The sequence below is a fragment of the Haematobia irritans genome, chromosome 4, assembly GCF_050003625.1.
Source record: "Haematobia irritans isolate KBUSLIRL chromosome 4, ASM5000362v1, whole genome shotgun sequence".
Taxonomy (NCBI): Eukaryota; Metazoa; Arthropoda; class Insecta; order Diptera; family Muscidae; genus Haematobia; species Haematobia irritans.
This window is the reverse complement of record NC_134400.1, coordinates 111801047-111822493: the sequence shown is the minus strand read 5'-3', so window position 1 is coordinate 111822493 and position 21447 is coordinate 111801047. Positions and strand designations below refer to the sequence as shown.

General features: G+C 36.4%; 1 protein-coding gene across 1 annotated transcript in view; it reads left to right on the top strand.

Moving 5' to 3' along the window:
* The window catches only part of LOC142235716 (uncharacterized), a 428189-nt gene that overhangs the window by 104871 nt on the left and 301871 nt on the right, over positions 1–21447 (top strand). The window contains exon 9 of the mRNA XM_075306976.1: positions 8875–9024. Within this exon, the coding sequence (XP_075163091.1) occupies positions 8875–9024 (150 nt within the window). The remainder of the gene's footprint in view (positions 1–8874; positions 9025–21447) is intronic.

The window sequence follows — 21447 nt, the reverse complement described above, 5'->3', positions numbered from 1 at the left end:
TGTGGCGCAGGGTATAAAAATGGCCCACTGTACAATTACTAATCAATTTTTCCATTTAATACGTTAATAATAGCCGTATCCTATTATATTTCTACTGAGACTAGGATTGCTCAGTGGTCCATTTGGATTAATATTTAGGTTGGGTTCGATTAGGTTAGGTATATTGGCAGCTCTATATTTCAGGCTCACTTAGGCTATTCAGTCCATTGTGACACCACAGTGGTGAAATTCTCTCTTATCACTGAGTGTTGCCCGATTCAAGGGACCTACTTTTTATATTCGAGTCCGAACGGCGTTCCACATTGCGGTGAAACCACGTAGAGAAGCTTTCGAAACACTCAGAATGTCACCAACATAAATAACTGAGAGGGGATAATCCACCACTGAAAAGCTTTTTGGTGTTCGGTCGAAACTGGAGTTGAACCCACGACCCTGTGTATGGAAGGCGGCATACTAACCATTGCACCACAGTGGCAACCAAGTTCTTCAAAATAGTGGTTTACAACCGTAATTGCATCTTCATTTGAGGTAAAACGCCTGCCAGCAAGGGTTTTTTTTTTTTGATTTGGCAACAAGTAAAAGTCACTGGGAGCTAAATCAGGAGAATAATGTGGGTGGTCAAGCAACTCGTACTTTAATTCGTTGATTTTAGCCATTGTTAAAACACTCTTGTGCTCTGGTGCGTTGTCCTCATGAAAAATTATTGTTTTGTGTTGTAAGCCAGGACGTTTTTCTCGAATTTGTACATTTAATTGATCCAAAAGGTTGCAATAGTACTCTGAATTTATTGTTTTACCCTTTTGCAGATAGTCAATCAATAAAATACCTTTGAAGTCCCACAAAACCGTTGCCATAACCTTACCAGCCGATTGAATTGTTTTTGCCTTCTTTGGGGCACTTCCTCCAGCTTCAGTCCATTGTTTGGATTGTTATTTTGTCTCTGGAATATAGTGGTGGATCCATGTCTCATCAACAGTTATGAAACGACGCCTAAAATCCATTTTATTTCGCTTAAAACAATCCAAGCAAGCTTGAGAAATGTTCATTATTATGCGTTTTTGATCGACTGTTAACAAATGCGGCACCCATCTTGCAGAAAGCTTTTTCATCTGTAGTTCTTCATGCAAAATTAAATGGACTCAATCATTTGAGATGCCCATGATATTAGCAATTTCACGCACTTTTATTCGTCGATCATATAATACCATATCATGCACTTTGGCTACAATTTCTGTTGTTGTTGCTGTTTTTGGACGTCCACTACGTGGTTCATCTTCAATGAACCACGTAGTGGACGACCACGTTTGAATCCAGCAACCCAAGTTTTTACTGTGGCATATGAAGGAGCACTTTCACCTAAGACATTCACCATATCATTATGAATTTCTTGTTCCGATAAACCTTTTTTATGTAAATATTTAATGATAGCACACATTTCTAATTTTTCCATTGTAAAACAAGTAAGGAAAGTCTAAAATCGGGAGGGCCCGACTATATTATACCCTACACCACTTTGTAGATCTAAATTTTCGATACCATATCACATCCGTCAAATGTGTTGGGGGCTATATATAAAGGTTTGTCCCAAATACATACATTTATATATCACTCGATCTGGACAGAATTTGTTAGACTTCTACAAAATCTATAGACTCAAAATTTAAGTCGGCTAATGCACTAGGGTGGAACACAATGTTAGTGAAAATAATACGCTGTTCCACAATGTGGCGCAGGGTATAAAATATGGGAAACATTTAAATCTGAAGCAATTTTAAGGAAACTTCAAAAAAGTTTATTTATGATTTATCACTCGATATATATGTATTAGAATTTTAGGAAAATTAGAGTCATTTTTACAACTTTTCTACTAAGCAGTGGCGATTTTACAAGGAAAATGTTGGTATTTTGACCATTTTGGTCGAAATCAGAAAAACATATATATGGGAGCTATATCTAAATCTGAACCGATTTCAACCAAACTTGGCACGCATAGCTACAATGCTAATTCTACTCCCTGTGCAAAATTTCAACTAAATCGGAGTTAAAAATTGGCCTCTGTGGTCATATGAGTGTAAATCGGGCGAAAGCTATAAATAAGAGATATATCTAAATCTGAACCGATTTCAACCAAATTTGGCACGCATAGCTACAACGCTAGTTCTACCCCCTGTGCAAAATTTCAACTAAATCGGAATTAAAAATTGGCCTCTGTGGTCATATGAGTGTAAATCGGGCGAAAGCTATATATGGGAGTTATATCTAAATCTGAACCGATTTCAATAAAATTTGGCACACTTGACTACACTACTAATTGTACTCCTAGTGCAAAATATCAACAAAATTGGGGTAAAACTCTGGCTTCTGGGGCCGTATTAGTCCATATCGGGCGAAAGATGTATATGGGAGTTATATCTAAATCTGAACCGCTTTCAATAAAATTTGGCACACTTGACTATAGTACTAATTGTTCTACTTGTGCAAAATTTTAAGCAAATTAGTGTAAATCTCTGGCTTCTGGGACCATATAAGTCCATATCGGGCGAAATATATATACATGGGAGCTATATCTAAATCTGAACCGATTTCTTCCAAAATCAATAGGGTTCTATTCTAAGCCAAAACATATACTTGTGCCAAATTTGAAGTCGATTGGACTAAAACTGCGATTACAAAAATGTGTTCACGGACAGACGGACATGGCTATATCGACTCAGGAGCCCACCCTGAGCATTTTTGAAAGACACCATGTGTCTATTTCGTCTCCTTCTCGGTGTTGCGGACTCGTCTTTTTGAACACCTGTTTCTATATGAAGGGGTTGCCAGATCGAAACAAAAATTAACATGTGTTCATAACAGATATGGAAGTTTCCAAAACACTTAATTTTTTTCTGTTTATACCGCACTTTTTGTGCTAGGCTAAGAAGTTTCCGAACTGCCCTCGTATTAAGTTTGTCATTACGTTTGTAACTCATCGAAATGTTGGTCTCAGACCCCATAGGTTAGGTTAAAGTGGCAGCCCGATTAAATTTCAGGCTCACTTAGACTATTCAGTCCATTGTGATACCACATTTAAGTTAACGTTTTCCAGTTCAGCCAGTAATCTAAAGCTATATGCTCCTAAAATTCGCTTACGCCTTATGCTTAGTACTAAGTTCGTTTCTGCGAAAAACGAATATATTCATCTATATCCGTAAATAAGGTCTCAAACCCAAGGATGTTAACTTATTTATGCGAAATAATATGCCTGCCTATTATTTCGTGCGAAAAACCTAGGGTTATATAAATATGTGTTTGAAAATGCTCAAAACAAAGATTTCGCATTTATTCCGCGCTAACTTTTTTCATATGGAGTATAACAGTTTTTCGTGCGAAAACGTGATCTTAGTACTAGGCTTAACACAAAAAGCAGGACACTCACACAAGAGGTGTTTAATTGATTCTTTTTCCTCCACATTATGGCAGCTTATACAATAGTCATTATACTTCGCACCTATAGTTTTTGCAAATTCGCCATCAGGCAGCGACCAGTTATAGCAGATATCAGGAGTGCTATCTGACGCCTTGAGAACACTAGCATATCTAGTGTGCGGTTTAAGTTTAAATGGGGCCATATTTGCTTGGTGTCGTTACAACCCTTGCAATTCTCCCATCGAATATTGACCATCAGACCCCATACACATTGTCTGTGTCATGGTGAAATTCTGAGTCGATATAGCGATGTCCGTCCGTCCAACCAAGTTGAAATCACACAACCAAGTTGAACTGCAGAGCGAAACAAGCCATCGACCGGAAGCTTGGCACAAGTAGTTCTTATTGGTGTAGGTCGGACGATATTGCAAATGGGCCGTATCGGCCCACTTTTACGTATAGCCCCCAAATCCTCAGATTTGGTCGCAAAGCCTCTGAGAGGAGCAAATTAAATTGACACCCCGAATTATTTCAGTCTCACTTAAACTATTCAGTCCATTGTGATACAATATTAACTAAAAGTATTTATAAACACTTCTAGTTTTTTTTTTTTCATTGAACCCACCCGATTATTGGTGGTATTTTAAAATAACACCCAAATTAACGTTTATTCTTTTCCAGGATGTAAAAACAATTTCATAAAGACTAACTCAAAAAATCAATTTTTTGTGGCTAAATGCATTTTCCCTTACATCTTGTTCACTTCCGTGAGGTTTTTTAGTTCTTAGCACCTTTTTCTGTAATAAAGGGTGATTTGTTAAGAGCTTGATAACTTTTTTTTAAAAAAAAACGCATAAAATTTGCAAAATCTCATCGGTTCTTTATTTGAAACGTTAGATTGGTCCATGACATTTACTTTTTGAAGATAATTTCATTTAAATGTTGACCGCGGCTGCGTCTTAGGTGGTCCATTCGGAAAGTCCAATTTTGGGCAACTTTTTCGAGCATTTCGGCCGGAATAGCCCGAATTTCTTCGGAAATGTTGTCTTCCAAAGCTGGAATAGTTGCTGGCTTATTTCTGTAGACTTTAGACTTGACGTAGCCCCACAAAAAATAGTCTAAAGGCGTCAAATCGCATGATCTTGGTGGCCAACTTACCGGTCCATTTCTTGAGATGAATTGTTCTCCGAAGTTTTCCCTCAAAATGGCCATAGAATCGCGAGCTGTGTGGCATGTAGCGCCATCTTGTTGAAACCACATGTCAACCAAGTTCAGTTCTTCCATTTTTGGCAACAAAAAGTTTGTTAGCATCGAACGATAGCGATCGCCATTCACCGTAACGTTGCGTCCAACAGCATCTTTGAAAAAATACGGTCCAATGATTCCACCAGCGTACAAACCACACCAAACAGTGCATTTTTCGGGATGCATGGGCAGTTCTTGAACGGCTTCTGGTTGCTCTTCACTCCAAATGCGGCAATTTTGCTTATTTACGTAGCCATTCAACCAGAAATGAGCCTAATCGCTGAACAAAATTTGTCGGACGTAAAGCGCGAAACACATTTCGAACCGAACACTGATTTTGGTAATAAAATTCAATGATTTGCAAGCGTTGCTCGTTAGTAAGTCTATTCATGATGAAATGTCAAAGCATACTGAGCATCTTTCTCTTTGACACCATGTCTGAAATCCCACGTGATCTGTCAAATACCAATGCATGAAAATCCTAACCTCAAAAGAATCACCCTTTACAAACAATGTAGAGACAATTATTCCATTTTATAAATTTTACCTTTTGCCTGGACGGAGAACCGAACCGTGGACCATGCAATTTATAAGCCAAAAATAAATATCATCAATAGACAGTTATCCATATAAATTATATTTGTAGAGTATAGCTTGCGGCGCACACGAGCCGATTAAACAAACTTTATTTAACAGAAACATACATTTAGTTGGGCAACGTGGAGCAGTGGTGGCTACGTCCGCCTTGCATGCCAAGGGGCGTGAGTTGGATCCCTGCTTCGACTGAACACCAACAAGTTTTTTTATACCCTCCATCATAGGATGGGGTATATTAACTTTGTCATTCCGTTTGTAACACATCGAAATATTGGTCTAAGACCCCATAAAGTATATATATTCTGGGTCGTGGTGAAATTCTGAGTCGATCTAAGCATGTCCGTCCATCCGTTGTTGAAATCACGCTAACTTCCGAACGAAACAAGCTATCGACTTGAAACTTGGCACAAGTAGTTGTTATCGATGTAGGTCGGATGGTATTGAAAATGGGCCATATCGGTCCACTTTTACGTATAGCCCCCATATAAAGGGACCCTCAGATTTTGCTTGTAGAGCCTCTAACAGAAGTATATTTCATCCGATCCGGCTGAAATTTGGTATATGGTGTTGATATATGGTCTCTAACAATCATGCAAAAATTTGTCCCCATATAAACCGATCCCCAGATTTGGCTTGCGGAGCCTAAAAGAGAAGCAAATTTCATCCAATCCGGCTGAAATTTGGTATATGGTCTCTAACAACCATGCAAAAATTGGTCCATATCGGTCCATAATTATATATAGCCCCCATATAAACCGATCCCCAGTTTTGGCTTGTGGAGCCTCTAAGAGAAGAAAATTTCATCCGATCCGGCTGAAATTTGGTACATGGTGTTGGTATATGGTCTCTAACAATCATGCAAAAACTGGTCCACATCGGTCCATAATTATATATAGCCCCCATATAAACCGATCCCCAGATTTGGCTTGCGGAGCCTCAAAGAGAAGCAAATTTCATCCGATCCGGCTGAAATTTGGTACATAATGTTGGTATATGGTCTCTAACAGCCATGAAAAAATTGGTCCACATCGGTCCATAATTATATATAGACCCCATATAAACCGATCTCCAGATTTGACTTGCGAAGCCTCAAAGAGAAACAAATTGCATCCGATCCGGCTGAAATTTGGTACATGGTATTGGTATATGGTCTCTAACAACCGTGCAAAAATTGGTCCATATCGGTCCATAATTATATATAGCGCCCATATAAACCGATCCCCAGATTTGGGTTGCGGAGCTTCAAAGAGAAGCAAATTTCATCCGATCCGCCTGAAATTTGGTACATGATATTGCTATATGGTCTCTAACAACCATGCAAAAATTGGTCCACAGCGGTTCATAATTATATATAGCCCCCATATAAACCGATCCCCAGATTTGGCTTGCGAAGTCTCCAAGCGAAGCAAATTTCACCCAATCCGGTTGTAATTTGGAACATGGTGTTAGTATATGATCAACAACCGTGCCAGAATTGGTCCATATCGGTCCATAATTATATATAGCCCCATATAAAACGTTCTCCAGATTTGACCTCCGGAGCCTCTTGGAGGAGCAAAATTCATCCGATCCGGTTCAAATTAGGAACGTGGTATTAGTATATGGTCGCTAACAACCATACCAAAATTGGTCCAATCAGACAAAAATTGGTCCACAAATTTTTTTTCTATAGAAAATTTTGTCAAAATTTTATTTCTAGAGAAAATTTTGTTAAAATTTTATTCGGTTCATAATAAAATTTTCATCATTGTCAAAATTTTATTTCTATAGAAAATTTTGTTCAAATTTTATTCGGTTCATAATCATGGTTGCCACTCGAGCCAAAAATAATCTACCAAGATTTTATTTCTATAGAAAATTTTGTCAAAAGTTTATTTCTATAGAAAATTTTGTTAAAATTTTATTTCTGTAGAAATTTTTGTCAAAATTTTATGTCTACATTGTCAAACTGAATTATATGCGTATTGGATCGATCTTTTTTGATTTAATATATACCACGTATGGACTTACATACAATTTAGAAGATGGTGTTAGGAGGTTTTAAGATACCTTGCCATCAGCAAGCGTTACCGCAACTTAAGTAATTCGATTCTGGATGGCAGGGTTTAGAAGAAGTTTCTACGCAATCCATGATGGAGGGTACATAAGCTTCGGCCTGGCCGAACTTACGGCCGTATATGCTTGTTGTTTTTGTTTTTGTTTAACATATATCGAACCGTGGACCACGCAATTTATAAGCCAACAATAAATGTCATCAATAGACAGTTATCCATATAAGTTATATTTGTATAGTATAGCTTGCGGCGCCCACGAGCCGATTAAACAAACTGTATTTAACAGAAACATACATTTAGTTGGGCACCGTGGAGCAGTGGTAGCTACGTCCGCCTTGCATGCCAAGGGGCGTGAGTTGGATCCCTGCTTCGACTGGACACCAAAAAGTTTTTTTTGTTTTTTTTTTACATATATCGAACCGTGGACCATGCAATTTATAAGCCAATAATAAATGTCATCAATAGACAGTTATCCATATAAGTTATATTTGTTTAGTATAGCTTGCGGCGCCCACGAGCCGATTAAACAAACTTTATTTAACAGAAACATACATTTAGTTGGGCACCGTGGAGCAGTGGTGGCTACGTCCGCCTTGCATGCCACGGGGCGTGAGTTGGATCCCTGCTTCGACTGAACACCAAAAAGTTTTTTTTTTTTGTTTTCTACATATATAAAAATAAAACGAACGACGAGATTAATGTACCCTTTAAAAATATAATAAACAAAATTGTTAAAACATGTCGCAGTTTATTTGGGGCATCGCTCACAAATGCCTTTATGACATTCCCTTACTCTAGTGCATCTGCTAATGCAACATTTTTTGATGGGATTATAAGTGTGAAGTTGGAGCTATAACTTAAGACATTGTTTGCACTCGTCGTATTTGGTAGTATAAGGGGCGAACGTTAGAACGTTAAATTATAAATCGATAGGTGGTATATTTATACTGGTTTAGGGCATGGCCATTATATGATAAACTTGCCTCTTGAATTAACTATTCAACCTGTTTGATGTGTGCCAAAATTCTAAAAAATTATTTTATCATCGGGAAGGCTGTTAAAATTTACATACAAACGTGATTTGAAACAAAAACAAAAATCTATTAGGCATATTAGCTTTTATGGAGGTATTATTGTAATTACGCAAAAAACACTATTACGATATTTTTATATGTAACCCAGGGACCACCTGTTTTTCATTATAGTTTTGCATAGAGATGCAAATGAAAATAACAATAAAAAGAAATATTTATTTGCACTTGTGTATGAGGTAAGTGTATTTTTAGATTTTATTATGCTCATATAATGCGGCGATAGAGGAGAACACGAGTCAGTAATAATAAAAAAATATTACGATTATAGGATTATTGTATTGTTGTTTTTCCCATTCTCTAGAGAGTCAAATATCCATCTAAGTTACTAACATGTTTTAGGTATAGTTCCTTTTTGTTTGTGTGTTTTATCCTTATATCCGTTTTATTTCCTTTCATTTTATATCGACCTTTGCTGCTATCCATCCGGTCAAATTGATTGCTACATTAACTGTTGTTATTGTTGTTTCTGCTGACAGTTATTCAGCTCTTTAATGGCTTTGTTTTTATCGAATTTAACCGGCATTTATACCCACTGGCCCAAGGAAAAGGCACAACGGAAGGCATTCATTGAGACACGTCAGTGTATTGAGGCTCGTTTACGGACACAACGTGAAAATCAGCAACAGGTATGTGTATATGGATGTATGTGTTGTTGTTTCTTTCCTTTTTTGCTTTGTATTACATACACCACACATCATTTGGCCTTTTAGCTCTCTCTCATGAGCAATTGGTTTTATCATTATCTCTAGTACACATATATACACACAACTTCTATAACCCCAAAATAAAATGAACAAATTGGGTGTAACCTTTAGTCGAATCAGTGATGCCAATTTTTAGCTGTGTTAAAGCTCTCTAGATACTTTTTTATGTTGACATTTCCGAAATCGTTATTAGCTATGAATGAATATTGCGGCGTACATATACGCACTCAAAAAGCCAAATCGGGAGATCGAACTATATGAAGGCTATACCTGGATAGATTTAGCCCATGAACTTCTCCTGACTGCAAATAAAACAAGATAGAGCAGAGTTGAGTTCGGCTCGGTTGAAGCTTTAGTACCCACCACCATGGAAATACAGAGACTTTTTATTAACATTGATGTTTTTTTATTATTGAAAAATTTCTCGATTTTGTTTATATATACTCATACATTGTTGCAAAATAGTCTATTTTGTATTTAATAATATTAATATTGAAAATTATTTGTACAATATCATTTTTAAAATCATGCTTGTTGGTAATAAAAATGCCCAATCAATATTGGTTCAATGTTTTGTTGTACTAGCATTTTGATCTGGGAGTTATTTATATCCCGTCGCTAAAGGGTGATACGGTCAAAATTTGGTCAAGGGAAAACGCGTGTAAATCGGTGAAATCGTTTATTTAAAAAATCAAATTAAATTTCTTTTTCAAATTCAATTAGTATAAAATTCAGGAAAAATATTCAGTTAGGCTGTCGCTTTTCCAAATCCGAATTGCCGGGCCTCACGCTTGACACCTGCCATCAGATTTTGTACAGCCAGCTTGTCCATCTTCTTCGCCGCAGAAAGCCAGTTTGCCTTGAACTGCTGCTCGTCCTTAGCAGTTTTTTTGGTCTTCTTTAGGTTCCGCTTGACAATAGCCCAGTATTTCTCAATTGGGCGGAGCTCTGGCGTGTTGGGAGGGTTCTTGTCCTTGGGAACCACCTGCACGTTGTTGGCGGCGTACCACTCCATGGCCTTTTTACCGTAATGGCAAGATGCCAAATCCGGCCAAAACAGTACGGGACAACCGTGTTTCTTCAGGAAAGGCAGCAGACGTTTATTCAAACACTCTTTCTCGTAAATTCCTTGGTTGACAGTCCCGGAAGCTATGAAAATGCTGCTTTTCAAGCCACAGGTACAGATGGCTTGCCAAACCAGATATTTCTTTGCGAACTTTGACAGTTTTATGTGCTTGAAAATATCTGATACCTTTCCCCTTCCTTTTGCCGTATAAAACTCCTGTCCCGGAAGCTTGTAGTCGGCTTTGATGTAGGTTTCGTCGTCCATTACCACGCAGTCAAACTTCGTCAGCATCGTCGTGTACAGCCTCCGGGATCGCGCTTTGGCCGTCGTATTTTATTTATCATCGCGATTTGGAGTCACTACCTTCTTGTAAGTCGATAGTCCGGCTCGTTTTTTGGCTCGATGCACGGTTGTAGACGATACACCCAGCTTATTTGCGGCATCTCGGAGAGAGAGGTTAGGGTTTCGCTTGAAACTACTAACTCTCTTTGTCGTCTCAGCGGCTTCCGGTTTTCGATTTTCCCCCGATCCAGACTTCCTGGCTGTCGAGAAACGTTCCCCAAACCCTTTAATTACATTTGTAACGGTTGATTTGGCAACTTTTAGCGATTTTGCCAGCTTTGCGTGCGAGTAGCTCGGATTTTCGCGATGCGCGAGCAAAATTTTGATACGCTGCTCTTCTTGCTTGGACGGCATTTTGACAACTGAAGAGTGAATTCCAAAATCAAAATAGGAGCAATATTCTACACACACACACACCTTCAAAATGAGGGGTGTTCAGGTTTTTTAAATGCAAAATTGAAAGAAATACGTAAAGTTTATATTGACCAAATTTTTACCGTATCACCCTTTAGTGACATAAAATTATCAGAATAACCTATTGTTCTACATATTTCAAAAGTTTTCAAAAGTTCTAATGCGAATTGGATGCCCAAAATGAAACAGATTTCTAAGAGTTTGTCCGAGAGTGGTTCCTGACGACCTTTCTATGGAGTGCTCCTCCTACATTGTCCCAGGACGTGTCCTTTGGAATTAGTCCAAGACGTGTCCTAAAGTATAAATTTACCCCGTCAATGGCAAACCCATGTTAAAGTGACCGGTCCCTTACATACATTTTTACCAGAACTGGGACTGGTCCATACACACCAGGGACTAGTTTTGTACCGGTCCTGTGGTTGCTCCATTTTCCGTAGGGAATGGAGTTAATATTAGTGGCATGCTAACTCTGTAGGTTCAGAATCAACTATAGCTCTTAATATCAGACATTTCTGTTAAGATTGTGATAAAACTCCCATGTACCCCTTAATGTTCTTAAATGTGGAAATGCGGTTTTTCCCCTAACCTATACCATTGATACCCCACAAACAATGTTTACAAATTCAGTAGGGGTGGTTTAGGGTATGATATAGTCGGCCCCGCCTGACTTTCTGCTTTACTCACATGTTTAAAAATGAACTCAATATTAGTGGTCTACTAACTCTGTAGGTAGGAGCCACTGTTCTGCAATGGTTAGCATGCCCGCCTTGCATACACAGTGTCGTGGATTCAAACCCAGTTTAGACCAAACACCAAAAAAGTTTTTCAGCGGTGGATTATCCCTCCTCACTAATGCTGGTGACATGTCGGAGTGTTTCAAAGCTTCTCTAAGTGGTTTCACTGAATTGTGGAACGCCGTTCGGACTCGGCTTTAGAAAGGAGGTCCCTTGTCATTGAGCTTAACATGGAATCGGGCAGCACTCAGTGATAAGAGAGAAGTTCACCACAATGGACTGAATAGTCTAAGTGAGCCTGATACATCGGGCTGCCACATAACCTAACCTAACCTAACCATGGGCCGCATACAAGGTATTATCTGCAAAAGCCCGCAGTGGACTGAAACCGAATAAAAAACAAGTATATACGGCCGTAAGTTCGTCCAGGCCGAAGCTTATGAACCCTCCACCATGGATTGCGTAGAAACTTCTAATGAAGACTGTCATCCACAATCGAATTACTTCGGTTGCGGTAACACTTGCCGATGGCAAGGTATCTTAAAACTTCCTCACATCGTCTTCTAAATTACAAGGTAGTCCATACGTAGTATATATTAAACTAAAAAAGGCCGATTAAATACGTATATAATTAAGTTTAAAGTTTCTATAGAAATAAAATTTTGACAACATTTTCTATAGAAGTAAAATTTGGAAAAAATTTTCGATAGAAATAAAATTTGGAAAAAATTTTCCATAGAAATAAAATTTGGAAAAAAATTTCTATAGAAATAAAATTGTGACAAAATTTTCTATAGAAATAAAATTTTGACAAAATTTTCTATAGAAATAAAATTTGTACAAAATTTTCTATAGAAATAAAATTTTTACAAAATTTTCTATAGGAATAACATTTTGACAATGTTTTCCATAAAAATAAAATTTTGGTAGATTATTTTTGGGTCGAGTGGCAACCATGAATATGAACCGATATGGACCAATTTTTGTGTGATTGGACCAATTTTGGCATGGATACTAGCGGCCTTATACTAACTACACGTTGCCAATTTCAACCGGATCGGATGAATTTTGCTCCTCCAAGGAGATCTATATATAATTATGGACCGATATGGACCAATTCTTGCGTGTTTGTTAGAGACGACATTCTAACACCATGTTCCAAATTTCAACCGGATCGGCTTGCTCCTCCAAGAGGCTCCGGAGGACAATATGGACCAATTTTTGCATGGTCATTAGAGAACATATACCAACACCATGTACCAAATTTCAGCCGGATCGGATGAAATTTGGTTTTCTTAGAGGCTCCGCAAGCCAAATCGGGGGATCGGTTTATATGGGGCCTATATATAATTATGGACCGATGTGGACCAATTTTTGCATGGTTGTTAGAGACCATATACTAACACCATGTACCAAATTTCAGCCGGATCGGATGGAATTTGCTTCTCTTAGAGCAATCGCAAGGCAAATTTGGGGGTCCGTTTATATGGGGGCTATACGTAAAAGTGGACCGATATGGCCCATTTGCAATACCACCCGACCATCAATAACAACTACTTATGCCATGTTTCAATTCGATAGCTCCCATATATACGTACACCAGAGTTGGGGAAATATGGTAGATTGTTTCATATTTTAGACCCATTTTCAATGGGATTTTCCTCCAATTGACTGGATAGTTTCCTCAGAAAATACAAATATGGCCAAAATTCTCACACTTTACACAAAATTCTGTGATGATTTCCCTATATCTTAGCCATATCCTACACACTGCAATGCCAAAATTTCCACAGAACGGATGAGTTTTAAATAATGCTCCAAGTCACCCGACTAGACCAAATAATATATCACCACCCACATTTGACCACATATCTTGGCGAGATCTAACCAACCCTTCTAAAATCGCCACTGCTGAGTAGCAAAAATTGTAAATATTACTCTAATTGTCCTATATCTCGAATACATATGTATCGCCTGAAAAATCATAAATCTCTTTTGTACAATTGCATTAAAATTTCTCTCGCTTCATATTTCCCATATTTGTTACTAACATTGTGTTTCATCCCAGGGCGTTAGCCGATTTAAATTTTAACTCTAGAGTTTTTGTAGAAGCACAAAAAATAGTTTCCATTAAAAGTATTTGTATCTGGAAATGCAAACTTTTATATAGCTCCCACCAAATTTTAAGTAGTTGAGATGGTAACACAAATGTTTGTCTACATAGTGGTGAAGGGTATAATATAGTCGGCTCCGCCCGACTTTAGACTTTACTTACTTGTTTTTTACTGATTTATGTTGTTACTGAAGTTGTTGAATCAATTAGTTTTAATTTTTTTTTTTGCAATTTAATTTAAACAAGTATATACGGCCGTAAGTTCGGCCAGGCCGAAGCTTATGTACCCTCCATCATGGATTGGGTAGAAACTTCTTCTAAACACTGCCATCCACAATCGAATTACTTAAGTTGCGGTAACGCTTGTCGATGGCAAGGTATCTTAAAACCTCCTAACACCATCTTCTAAATTGTATGTAAGTCCATACGTGGTATATATTACATCAAAAAAGATCGATCAAATACGTATATAATTCAGTTTGACAAAGTAGACATAAAATTTTGACAAACTTTTCTACAGAAATAAAATTTTAACAAAATTTTCTATAGAAATAAAATTTTCACAAAATTTTCTATAGAAATAAAATCTTGGTAGGTTATTTTTGGCTCGAGTGGCAACCATGATTATGAACCGAATAAAATTTGAACAAAATTTTCTATAGAAATAAAATTTTGATAAAATTTTCTATAGAAATAAAATTTTGACAATGATGAAAATTTTATTATGAACCGAATAAAATTTTAACAAAATTTTCTCTAGAAATAAAATTTTGACAAAATTTTCTATAGAAATAAAATTTTGACAAAATTTTCTATAGAAAGAAACTTTTGACAAAATTTTCTATAGAAATCAAATCTTGGTAGGTCATTTTTGGCTCGAGTGGCAACCATGATTATGAACCGAATAAAATTTGAACAAAATTTTCTATAGAAATAAAATTTTGATAAAATTTTCTATAGAAATAAAATTTTGACAATGATGAAAATTTTATTATGAACCGAATAAAATTTTAACAAAATTTTCTCTAGAAATAAAATTTTGACAAAATTTTCTATAGAAATAAAATTTTGGTAGATTATTTTAGGCTCTAGTGGCAACCATGATTATGAACCGATATGGACCAATTTTTGTGTGATTGGACCAATTTTGGTATGGTTGTTAGCGACCATATACTAACACCACGTGCCTAATTTGAACCGGATCGGATGAATTTTGCTCCTCCAAGAGGCTCCGGTGGTCAAATCTGGAGAATGTTTTATATGGGGGCTATATATAATTATGGACCGATATGGACCACTTCTGGCACGGTTGTTAAAGATCATATACTAACACCATGTTCCAAATTACAACCGGATTGGATGAAATTTGCTTCTCTTAGAGACTTCGCAAGCCAAATCTGGGGATCGGTTTATATGGGGGCTATATATAATTATGAACGGATGTGGACCAATTTTTTCATAGTTGTTAGAGACCACACGCAGAGAAGAAACATGATTGCCACAATCATATTCGAATAGCAAAATAATATGATAGCAGCTATTTTTGCGGCGACCATGTAACATTTTAACCTGCAACCATGTTGGCTCAGTGAACATGGTTCTAAGAAAAATACAATTGTCCTCATCTAAAATGTTATTATATTGATAAAAAGAATTTTGTTTCCATTAAAAGACAATGGTCACGATCTAAAATGTTATGTTATTCGTCAAAAATGTTTTTCTTCTAGTTAAAAGAACATGGTCACAACCTAAAATGTTTTGATTTTTATGAAAAAACTTTTTTCGTCGTCGAAAAAAGGACGCCACTTGAGAAAAGAAAACACAAAATCAACTTTATTTATTTGTTTTTATTTATTTATAAACTAATTCATTGTTTATTTGTATTTATAATGTCGTGCAAACAAAATTCACATATTTTTACACACTCTAGTTTGGTTCAATATCAACAATAAGTAATCATTCCATATTTACTTCGTGCCCATCAAATGTACAAACGCAGACATCATGTAACTGCAAATAAAAATAAATTATACCTTATATCAAAATGCAGAACAAAAACCAGGTATATTTTTTTCAATTACACTTTCCTTTTTGGTATTCACATAAAACCACGTGCCATTTCTGAATAAATAAATTAACACAAAACACAATAATTCCGTATTCTCCGTCCATTCCAAGAAACAATCAACACACGACTGACGCGCAAAATGAAAATCGTGTGTACCTACTCAATGTTTTTATAAAATTCTTGTCGCTGCAAAAAAAATTAAAAAATTAAATGGTCACGAAAACAATGTACATGGTCTTTATGGCCATGTAATGGTTGTAGACATGTCTATACGTAAACTATAAAAATATTTTTTTCTCTGCAAAAAAGTAAAAAAAATTTAATGGTCAGATACATGATTTTCCTGACCATATAATGGTCTCAAATTCTATCATTTAAATAATAGAACATGTTTGCGGCATTTGAGAACCATTTAAATGCTTATTGCCAACATATATTTTTCTCCGCTCGAAAATTATTTTTACAAAGACAAAATACATGGTTTTCGCGACAATTACATACTCTAAATAAGCATTAAATGGATGCGGCAACCATATCCAAACATGTTTTTTCTGCGCGTGCATATACCAATATCATGTACCAAATTTCAACCGGATCGGATGAAATTTGCTTCTCTTTGAGGCTCCGCAAGCCAAATCTGGGGATCGGTTTATATGGGGGCTATATATAATTATGGACCGATGTGAACCAATTTTTGCATGGTTGTTAGAGACCATATACCAACACCATGTACCAAATTTCAGCCGGATAGGATGAATGGGGGCTATATATAATTATAGACCGATGTGGACCAATTTTTGCATGGTTGTTAGAGACCATATACCAACACCATATACCAAATTTCAGCCGGATCGGATGAAATATGTTTCTGTTAGAGGCTCCACAAGCTAAATCTGAGGGTCCCTTTATATGGGGGCTATACGTAAAAGTGGACCGATATGGCCAAGTTTCAAGTCGATAGCTTGTTTCGTTCGGAAGTTAGCGTAATTTCAACAGACAGACGGACGGACATGCTTAGATCGACTCAGAATTTCACCACGACCCAGAATATATATACTTTATGGGGTCTTAGAGCAATATTTCGATGTGTTACATCGAAATATTGCTCTAAGATCCCATCGGTTTATATGGGGGCTATATATAATTATGGACCGATGTGAACCAATTTGTGCATGGTTGTTAGAGACCATATACCAACACCATGTACAAAATTTCAGCCGGATAGGATGAATGGGGGCTATATATAATTATGGACCGATGTGAACTAATTTTTGCATGGTTGTTAGAGACCATATACCAACACCATGTACCAAATTTCAGGCGGATCGGATGAAATTTGCTTCTCTTTTAGGCTCCGCAAGCCAAATCGGGGGATCGGTTTATATGGTGGCTATATATAATTATGGACCGATGTGGACCAATTTTTGCATGGTTGTTAGAGACCATATACCAACACCATATACCAAATTTCAGCCGGATCGGATGAAATATGCTTCTGTTAGAGGCTCCACAAGCTAAATCTGAGGGTCCCTTTATATGGGGGCTATACGTAAAAGTGGACCGATATGGCCCATTTTCAATACCATCCGACCTACATCGATAACAACTACTTGTGCCAAGTTTCAAGTCGATAGCTTGTTTCGTTCGGAAGTTAGCGTGATTTCAACAGACGGACGGACGGACGGACATGCTTAGATCGACTCAGAATTTCACCACGGCCCAGAATATATATACTTTATGGGGTCTTAGAGTAATATTTCGATGTGTTACAAACGGAATGACAAAGTTAATATACCCCCATCCTATGATGGAGGGTATAAAAATGTCGACGATAATGTCTGCTATTTATATCCTACACTACACGCACAGAAAAATCATGTTTGGACATGGTTGCCGCATCCATTTAATGCTTATCTGGAGCATGTAATTGCCGCGAAAACCATGTATTTTGTCTTTGTAAAAATAGTTTTCGAGCGGAGAAAAATGTATGGTGGCAATAAGCATTTGAATGGTTCTCAAATACCGCAAACATGTTCTATCATTTAAATGATAGAATTTGAGACCATTAAATGGTCGGGAAAATCGTGACCATTCAATTTTTTAACTTGTTTGCAGCGAAAATAATTTTATAAAAACATTGAGCAGGTACACACGATTTTCATTTTGCGCGTCAGTCGTGTGTTGATTGTTTCTTGGAATGGACGGAGAATACGGATTTACTGTGTTTTGTGTTAATTTATTTATTCAGAAGTGGCACGTGGTTTTATGTGAACACAAAAAGGAAAGTGTAATTGAAAAAATGTACCTGTTTTTTGTTCTGCATTTTGCTATATGGTATCATTTATTTTTATTTGCAGTTACATGATGTCTGCGTTTGTACATTTGATGGGCACGAAGTAAATATGGAATAATTACTTATTGTTTAAATTGAAATAAAATAGAGTGTGTAAAAATATATGATGTTTGCTTGAACGACATTATAAATACAAATAAACAATGAATTAGTTTATAAATAAATAAAAACAAACAAATAAAGTTAATTTTGTGTTTTCTTTTCTCAAGTGGCGTCCTTTTTTCGACGATGAAAAAAGTTTTTTCATAAAGATCAAAACATTTTAGGTTGTGACCATGTTCTTTTAACTAGGAGAAAAACATTTTTAATGAATACCATAACATTTTAAATCGTGACCATTGGTTTTTCATTCAAACAAAATTCTTTTTATCAATATAATAACATTTTAGATGAGGACAATTAAATTTTTCTTAGAACCATGTTCACTGAGCCAACATGGTTGCAGGTTAAAATGTTACATGGTCGCCGCAAAAATAGCTCCTGTCATATTATTTTGCTCTTCGAATATGATTGTGACAATCATGTTTCTTCTCTGCGTGTACTGTGTGCAATATTTATCCACGAAAATAAATGATTAAAATTCCAATACTTTCTATGGATAACCGTTTAATTTGAAATTTCCAAAGACGGCAAATCGATTAATGCAAACCGTTTAAGAAAAATATATTATTTATTGAATAAAGAAATCATACATCCTTGTGTACAGTAGATGATACTTCGCCCAAACTCAAGGTACTCATCAGGCAGTACCGGTTAACATTTTTCTCAACGAAAATTCCAAAATAAATATTTTCCTGAAGATGTTAATTTCAAACAATTTATCGATGTTTTACAAAAATGTTTGCCATTTTAACCAAACAAATGTCAGAGCTTTTAAATAAATTTTACGGTCTGCCTGAAATAGAAACTGCTATCATCTAACATGCCTTTGGGTGAAATTGAAAATACAAAAAAAGGTATGAGACTAAACATACACATCTATATAAGTTTCAATGTATATGTGTAGGAGAGACCCTCGTCACTGTCACGATAGTGGCCTCTCCTTGCAAACATTTGCTATCGATATGCTAAGCACTATTCTGTTTAATTGTTATACCCTGCGCCACACTGTGGAACAGGGTATTATAAGTTAGTGCATTGTTTGCAACACCCAGAAGGAGACGAGATAGACACATGGTGGGTCCCTGAGTCGATCTAGCCATGTCCGTCTGTCCGCCCGTCCAACCGTCTGTCTGTGAACACATTTCATATTATAACAAATACCTCAAAAAAAATGCAGATTATGAAGCTGTTTAATCTTTGATCCAAAATTCATTTTAGAGTTTAGAGGACGATAGGTTATTTACTATTTTTGGGCTTGAAATATATGAAAAATTCGTAGCTTTTGAAGTAGTGTCAATTTAGCAAAAGAATAAACTCCGAAATGCTTGCAGGGTTGTAGTTCAACGTATAGGTTCTCTAGTGTAAACGGTTCAAGAATTAAATACTCCACTGGTTTTGTTGGAACGAGCCGAGGTGGAAAGGGAAATGACATATGTAAGTTACATTGTTTTCTTATTTTTCTTCTTCAATTAACAGGCCGTTTTTGTGATTTTTCGAATAAGGAATAAATGCAAATTCTTTTTTGGAAATTCAGGGTAAGTAAATGAAATCTTATATTCTTATGAAGTTTCAAAATCAAAATGAGCGGTTGTGGATTTTTTGGTTGATATAAAAACTACGAAATTCAAACGCAAGCATTGGATTGTAATTGATTTCTTTGATTTAGAATAATTTGTACCAGTAAGGTGGAAGAGCTAAATGCATAATCCCAGCAAAAAAAAAAATTGGAAGTTCTTCTTAAGGCACAACTTTAAAAGCACTTCCAAAAATGTCCTTCCAACGATGTTCTTTATTTGAGTTGCACAGGGGTTTCAATATTGTTTCAAATGGGTTAAAAATAGATTAAAAATTAATAAAATAGTGCAAATTATTTAAATTTTGCCGAAAAAAAGCTTTCTTCATATTTCGTTTTGATTTTTATGAGGAAGTTTTTACGAATATAAAATAATAAAAGTATTTGTTGACGTTACGGCCAAAAGTTGGGCCAAGTTGAATCTTAAATACCCTTTATCATGAAATGCTTTCAAAGACTTTTTGAAATACATTCTCGTATTCATTTCACAGAAATCGGAGTTATATGAGAGTAAATCGAACTAAAGATATATATGGGAGCTATATCTAAATCTACACCGATTTCGACCAAATTTAGGTGTGTAGCTAGAATGTAAAATTTCACTTAAATCGGAATAAAACAAGGACCTATCTTTATTGCCGAGTCCGAATGGCGTTTCACAAGGCAGTGACACTGAAAACATAGATCACACAGTTCGCTCTTACTAAATACAGCTAAAATAATACCCCAAGAAATTTTCCAATTAAAATTGTAATTGAATTAAAACAAGTACATACGTCGTCGTAACTAGTTAATTGAACTTATATAAAATTTCTGGTGGAATTGATGACAGATATTCTCCCTAGTAGATGGGTTTAAATTGTAAGCTTCCCGAAATTACGTTAAAAGTTTCTACATATGGAGGCTATAAAAAATTCTGGATTTCTAAGAATCTGTTTTAATTTTATAGAGGAATCTTAATTATCTCGTTAAAATGTGCACCAAAAACCTATAGAATAACGCTTTTCATATGATTTGAAATCAAAATTTCTATGAGCACGATCGGTAAATGTTACTTCTGGTTTCGCGTAATTTAAATGACCAATGCGTCTTCTATCCCCTCAAGAAGTTGAACGGGGAGACCGGTATATATTATATACCATAGATTTGTAAATTCTCTACGATCGGATAAAAATTGCGGTGTCCAGCTGGCCAAGAATCACCAAAATACAGAGCGCTGTACACCAAATCCGGTCCACATGTTATTGTGGATCTAAAATACAACTAGATTTTAAATTTTAGGCGAACTGGAATGTCAAATCGGGAGATCAGGCTTTTCCAAGATTATTCAAACGTCGAACTGAACGGACGTGTTTTCTAATAGCGGAGTATTTAATCGTAATAAGTACTTATTACGAATTTCACGTGTGGTGGAAATAATAAACCACCATGCAGCGAAATTCAAAGTCATCCACTGGGTTGCTAACTTCAGGGCCCAGTGGACGGGTAACGACTGAAGTTATAAATTTGGGCAGCGACCAAGAGTCAGGCCCAATTAGTCGACCTGTAGACGGGTCGACTGGCGGTGACACTTTGGCAAG